Consider the following 7318-nt stretch of genomic DNA (forward strand, 5'->3'; position numbering starts at 1 on the left):
TAGTTCTATTACATTTTATCTCTTGTTGACATTGTGGTTACATCTTTCAACATAATGAAATTAAATTAACCTAGATTAATTAAAATTAGAATAAACATTTATGGTTTAAATATGATTGATAAGAATAGATAGTTTTAAAATTGATAATAGAAGAATGATTTTGATAATATGTCGAATTGATTCACCATTTCGAAAAAAAATAATGGTCTTAATTTGATGACTATTTCAAAATCTAAATTAGTACAAAAATTGATAGAAGTTTTATATATTCCTTAAATATAGTTAGTTCACTTCGTCATAATCCCTTATTAGAATTTTCAATGAAGACAAAAAGTGGGGAATTTTTATGACTTATTGTTGTATAACTTGTATGTTCTAATGTCATTGCAACTGTTTTATTAGTGGTCTGGGAAGGCTAAGGAACTTGCATCTTGATGTTAACCTTAAATTTATTAGAAATATTAAAGTTTTGCTGCCAATAGAAAGCAACTAGTGTGTTACAAATGAGCTAGGGACTTCAAGCTTAATAATGAATTATCAATAGTCTTGGTTGGAAAACCTAAGCATACAATCTTTTGCTCATTTTTTTTTTAATCACCTCTAATTGAATGTTATAAGCCTACAAAGTGGCCTATGCTCGACACTTAAAGCATACTTCATGAGAAAATGCAACCAACAAAATAAACAATAAGGGTATAGCTTTCAAACAAAGTACAAGCATTATCAATTTGTCAATTCTTAAGTACTAGGTGAAGGTTCTTCATAAGAAAAATTCAATACTACACAAAATACCTTTGGGATTAATTTGCAATCTCTTTAGTAAAGTCAAAATTGTTTTGACATCAATAGATGTATGGACAATTGAGGTGGCCATTATAAAAAAAATACTACCCATAAGACAAATTACAAACTAATTAATTACAAATAACGTAGTTACTAGCGGGCGTGCTGAAACTAGTAAGTGAATGGAGAATGAAAGGATACACCCATTTGATCCACATTAGTTGGTCCATCTCCTCTCTTCCATGGATATTCAATTTGTTTGTTCCCTTTCATAAATTTGGTATACCAGCGAGCAGAAAGATTTGGATACCTCCTCAATTTTTTATCCTTGAAATCAACATAGAGGAGGCCATAACGAAGCTCATAACCAGAAAACAATTCAAAATTATCCAGCAATGTCCAGACGAAGTATCCTCGAGTGTTGGATCCATTCCTGCACCCACATAACTATGCTCTCTGTAACTCTAAACCATTCAATAGAATAAGCTGAATACAGTTGAAGATACGGTGTATATTCAGCTTACCTGATTGCAGCGAGCAAACTCTCAAGATAGTCATGGAGATACTCCATCCTTCCCCTATCATTTGATGCCTCCGACAGTGAGAGAGATTGATTGTTTTTGGTGCCATATCCTACAAAGCAATTTATAAAACATTTCAGAAATGAAACAAAATCAAATGAAACCGTATTAAAGCACAATATTCCACAGTAAATTGTCATAGATGCAGGATAAGTTGAAGTACAGAGAGCCAAGAGGATAAATCCTTCAAATATGAGAAAGTCTTGAAGTCGAGGGTTGTCTGAAAATGCATGAAAAATAGCAACATATTGGATGTTTAGGAAATTTATTATCATGGGTGTCACCCAAAATGGCTTAGAAAACAGGGAATTCAGTATCATTGCTGAACTACAGATATATTGCGGTTATATGGAGACCTGGGTTCTACACAAACAGCTATTGATATTCAATTAATTTGTGAACCCAAAGTAAACATAGGACAGTGAATACCATTTTCATAGATTATAATAGGTGGATTGTCATAATGTTGCTTGAAATATTCCAATAATTCTTGCAATCCCCATGGAACAATTGGAATCCAGTTGGTCCTAGCTGCAATTAAATAGTGAGGTTTTCATTTTCCACAACAAATTTTATGTATCATAAACGATTTTGACTAACTAGAGTGGCTAAGGAACAAATTAATAGCTTACCTTACCAATAGGGACATCACCCCGCATTACTTTACACGCACCGAAGTATACACATCAGTATCTAAAATAGCTTACCTGTATTCCAAATTTTTGTAATATGTTTCAAAATTTTCTATGTACCTGTTGTGTTTGAGCTTAAATCTCTCATATAATCTCTTTCCGCAGAAACCCAGTAACTAGGTAAATCGAAAACATAGCTAGTGCCATAATGGTTAACCCCAATGGAATCAAATGATCCCCTTAGCTTTTTAGATTGTTGTTTGGTGAAAGTGGGCAGCCTGGAGCCTAGAATCTTCTTCATGCTGGAAGGATAGTCCCCGATCTATGAACCTTTTACACAAGAAGAAAGAAAAGGGTCATGATAAGTTGTTATAGATGTAAAATTCTATCACAGGGTTTCTCATTTGAATTAGGTAAAGACTTTCCAACCATGTTGAAAATCAAATGTCCTCTGAGTTGCAGCTATGTCCTCGGTCGTGCTTGTCAATGGCACGAACCAAGTTATAATAACTGTCAAACCAATAAAACCCTTTTGGTTGGTCTGCATAAAAGACAGAACCATCAAGCTATTAAAGAATTAATTATTGCAACCTCTAGGCCAATTAATAAATTGGTGCGCTTAAGGCCTTTTCTATTTCTAAGTTTAATGCTCAACCAAAGGGAGGGTCCTTAAAGCCTATTCAGAAGTGAGCATGGACAATTTCACTCATAAGAATAAATATTTTCAGTAAAAAAATTTACAACCTGAAATTTTTTTCTGTAGAGCTCAACAACTTCTGCATGAGATAACAGAACATGATGACCAACAATGTATGGTTCTACTGTAGAATCTCCTGCACTACAATTGCCAAAATATCCAAATGGATAAGAACAGCGTTCCGGAGGCCAGTAACCATTGTCATAACTCAAAACGGAAAATGCATTTGGCTCGTTGAAAGTTGTCCAGTACTTCACTCCGTCCTCAAAATCTCTGAAACAAACTTCTGCAAAGGCTCTGAAATCTTCTCTATTTAACATCCAATCCAAAACTGTTAGGCATCTGACAGTGTGAAGAATAACTTGATGAATAAGCATAGCCACTTGTGAAATTTTTTATTAAGTGTGGCTTACATGTTACAACACAGTACCAAGTTCAATACCAATTATAGATTGAAACATTACTCTATTTGGGGACTGAGCCATCCTCCATAGGCATCTTCTAAGCTCTGGGGCAAATCGAAGTGGAATAAGGTAACATGTGGTTGAATACCTGAAAATTTTAGAAATGTCTTCAATCACATGTTTTTGGGTTAAATTATTACTTCAATTTTAAATTTCGTTTCTTTATTCTCTATTCAGTTCCAAAGTTTACTCATTGCTGTGTAACATGGTTTAATTTGATTGGGACTAGAAATAATGTGTTATAATGAATGAGTGACCTTGGGCTCTTTTTCTGAGACAATCACCATGGAGAATGAGTTCATTGATCAGGTTATTGTAGTATTCCAACCCCTTTGGATTGATGGCACCCCTTCCATCTGTATCAAACAGCAAGTTAAGATATTGTCTAATTCAAAAACAGAGTTCCATTTTTTCGTCTTAAGAATGTAGAACTTTATAGTAGATAAGACCATCAAGAAAAATAAGCATACAATGCTATTCCTTGTTTGAATGTGCAGATAAAATACTCTTTGGCAGTACCAGGTATAAGTCGAGACCATTTGATGGAAAATCTGTATACATCTAATCCCAATTTGAACATCAGACGGACGTCCTCCTGAAAAATATGTTTGTGGTAAGCCAACTTAAAGCAAATAGAATGGAATTTATTTAATATTACTACTCAAGGAAAGTGTAGTAATCGAGATTACTTTATAATGGTGATATTGATATGCAGCAACATCCCCTGTGCTTCCATCAGACATTTTCCCTGTTAATGCACATTTAGTCCTTTAAGTTTGTTTATTCAAGAAGGAAAAAGAATTCTAATGCCCAAAAAATGACTAAATGGGTATCTTGGACTAGACTGACAAGACAATACAATGTTTCATCAGGCAACGTCTCAATAGAAGCATTTTCTTACATCAAGCATTTACTCCACAAAAAAGTAAGACTAACCAGAATGTGTATAAGTATCCCAAATGGAAGGCTTACGCCCATCAAGTTGCGCTGCACCTTCAACCTGTATACACCACAACCAAATACCAAAATTTAATGTACCGAACAACCAATGAAAAAGAGAAATAAAAGCAAAATTGGTATAACTTGGTAAGCAATGTGAAGATTAAAACGAAGAGAGAAAACATTCAACAATTAAACTAAAATGGAAATAAATAGAAAAATACATGACAATGCATGACGCAAGGTTTTAACGTGGTTCATTATTAAAGGCTTCATCCAATAGAAAGCGGGGAACACTTATATTAATCAATATCTCCAATACTACATACATGACTGCACTTAGTCATTTATATAGACATGTCCGATATGAAATGAAGGGTCTTCTGGGAAAGACAAACAGCCATGTGATTGTTGGGCTTCATATACCCAACAATCTCCCCCATGAAGTCCAACTGACACAGCCATGCAGTGAAACATCCCTTCTTCCTTTTCTAAACCTACATTACATCCAACCTGCAAGACTTTAACTTTGCAAACTCTTGTTCACAAACACTATGGATAAACCGTCTCCAAACCAAATCCCAGTCACAAACCTGATCTCCTATTACTTTATTTTTTAATCGATTGTGATCCCCTATGCTCCCCCGTAACTAAAAATCCATAAAAACAGGTTGTCCAAGCACGAGCCCTTCCATTTTATCATGACCTTGACTCACCAACTTCAGGGAATCATTGCAAGCAGCCAGTAATGCCTTAAAAACTTTCCAGCCACATCATCGCCACGTGTTCCTCCCAACCACTGCCAAGTCGACGTAACTGCCAAGCCATGCTCACCGCACCATTATTATCGTCTGCCTTAGCCTTGACACATTTCCATTTCTGAGAATCCCACTTGCATGGGTTTGAACTTACGACCTATGAAACCATAGACAATCTTCCCTTCTCAAAAAACTGCCACCATAGACTGCCATTCGGTGGCCGTTACAAAATCCATCAGCCGAATTGCCTCTGCAAGTTTTAGTTTATCTGTAGGTTGGATGACAGATTCGCCCACAATCCTTGATGGACCGTTCCACGCCCCTTCCTTACTGAGATCTTCTCTATCAACACTGTTCACTAGGGATTAGAAGCCACAGAAAGTCTGCAACTCATTACCGACAGGCAGAAAACAATGGTCTGCACCCATCTCGTAAGGATTATCCTAATCCATGGGAGCAACAAAACCAGAAGACACCAGACCCTGTGGCGGCTGCTGAAGCTTCAAAACCAAAAGAAACCCTACCGGGCATTTTGTAATTTCTCGCAGTAGTTTTCCAGGGCCATCTGAGTAGAGTCTTAGAAGCTTATCAAGATAGCTTTCCAGAGCCACCAGACTCCTCACTTTGCACTACACAAGACACTTGTAACCTGCCCGGGGCCTATCTGAATTATCATTTACAGTAAATCGCAATACATCGCCGATTTCAAGATCCAGAAGCCCTGTGTCGTTTTTCGAACCGTCGCCGTATCTAAATTTCACATCTGGTGAAGCGCCCCTCCAATTTAATGAAGCCAAAATTCTCATTCGAATGTAAAGCCAAAATCTCTCCGACCTGTAACTTGGTTGCTACCGCAAGTGGCTTTTCATCGGAGTCCCTCTCTCCATGTTGCCCGCTTCTTCCTGAGCCTCGAAACCTTCCTCTGCCCTAGGTCCTCTGCTATTATTATCATTATCATTACTAATTTGACCACCAGAAAAACAAGTGGCACTTAAAACTTTATGGTTCCTAACCTCTGTCAGATTCCCACCGTTATTCTTCTCCAAATCAACAATCTTAGACGGTGTGTGTTCATTCAAACTTTTTCATTACAGTATCCATTTTGTACTGCAAATCCTCAGGTGCAGCAGTATTGCTCGACAAGAAAATCGGATTCTCTTTCATGCCAAAATTGGATGCAAACGTCTCCAGGGACTGCACATTTATAACAGCCTCACATAAAATTGATTTACCACAGGCCTCTGACCAATTCACTGCAGTAGCATCAGGACCGCTTTGATAACTATACCCAGTACCAATGGGTTCCATGTCAAATGAGTTTGTTGTATATCCTGTAGAAGCTTGTGCACTACCTAAAATCAATGCATTCCACTCTGCCTCTACTTCTGCAATCTTCATCAACAAATCATCACTCTCTTTTTCTTTTTGAAATCTAATTTCTTCAAAGACTATATTCTCAACCTTTCCAAAGTCTTCTAGCTAATGCGCAGTCTTGAGCCAGAGGCTCTCTCCCACCTCCTTGACCTCTATAATCCTTCTACTACTGGGATCTTCAGTCGCCAGACACCCTGAATCCTCTTGTCGATTCTTTCCACCAAAGAAAGACTTTCCTACCAATAAGACATGCATTTTTGTGAGGAAAGAGTCCTCTGTTAGGAGCTTCCCATCACTTTTCTCTTGCTGAAATACAGTCTCTTCATAAATTTATCTCATTCTTTCTCAAAGTTATCTTTTTCAATATTCATCATGCAACACAAAACCATCAGCTTCTCGTCCATGCAAATAAGTTTGCCTATGAGTAGGAGATTCTCTTCCTTCAACCTCATAAATTTTTCTTTTTCATAATCCTCCTGAGTTTTGGTCTCAACTTCCTCAACTTCATCCTCACTCGCTTCAGCGTACTCCTCTTTAGTTAAATCTAAATTGTCAAGAACTTCTTCAGTAACGAAATCAGCAGATTCTAAATTATCAAGAAATTCTTCAATAGCATCATCATCTTCGTCTTCCATCTCTGCTCAAGCCAATCTGGCTTTGATACCAATTGTGAAGATTAAAACGAATAGAGAAAACATTCAACAATTAAACTAAAACGGAAATAATCAGAAAAATATACATGGCAATGTATGATGCAAGGTTTTAACATAGTTCACCATAGGATACATCCACTAGAAAGTGGGGAACACTTATATTAATCAATATCTCCAATACTACATACATGACTGCACTCAGTCATTTATATAGTCATCTCCGATATGAAATGAAGAGTCTTCTGGAGAAGACAAACAACCATGTGACTGTTGGGCTTCATATACCCAACAAGCAGAAATGTCTGCACCGAATATAAAGTTTTCGAGAAAATCATTTATGTTGAGGCTGTCTGGCTTGAATTGCAGAGAAACAATAATGTGAAGTCCCATGAAGAACCAAATCAAAAGTTCTTTTCTCTTGTTTATCTCCATTTTTG

The 7318-nt window shown here is 36.8% G+C and overlaps 1 protein-coding gene across 1 annotated transcript; it reads right to left on the reverse strand.

Annotated features, from left to right (window-relative positions):
* Positions 1–954: 954 nt before the first annotated feature.
* LOC131062868 (probable inactive beta-glucosidase 33) lies at positions 955–5660 on the reverse strand. Its single transcript, XM_059211772.1, has 16 exons — positions 5504–5660; positions 5321–5419; positions 5055–5212; positions 4858–5011; positions 4523–4593; positions 4094–4157; positions 3847–3905; positions 3677–3752; positions 3442–3513; positions 3158–3245; positions 2741–3002; positions 2418–2537; positions 2117–2318; positions 1794–1895; positions 1308–1416; positions 955–1216 (listed from the first exon to the last, which is right to left on the reverse strand). The coding sequence occupies exons 1-16, from the start codon at positions 5658–5660 to the stop codon at positions 955–957; spliced, it is 2055 nt and encodes a 684-aa protein (XP_059067755.1).
* Between the last annotated feature and the right edge of the window lie 1658 nt (positions 5661–7318).

The sequence above is a fragment of the Cryptomeria japonica genome, chromosome 9 (genome assembly GCF_030272615.1).
Source record: "Cryptomeria japonica chromosome 9, Sugi_1.0, whole genome shotgun sequence".
Taxonomy (NCBI): domain Eukaryota; kingdom Viridiplantae; phylum Streptophyta; class Pinopsida; order Cupressales; family Cupressaceae; genus Cryptomeria; species Cryptomeria japonica.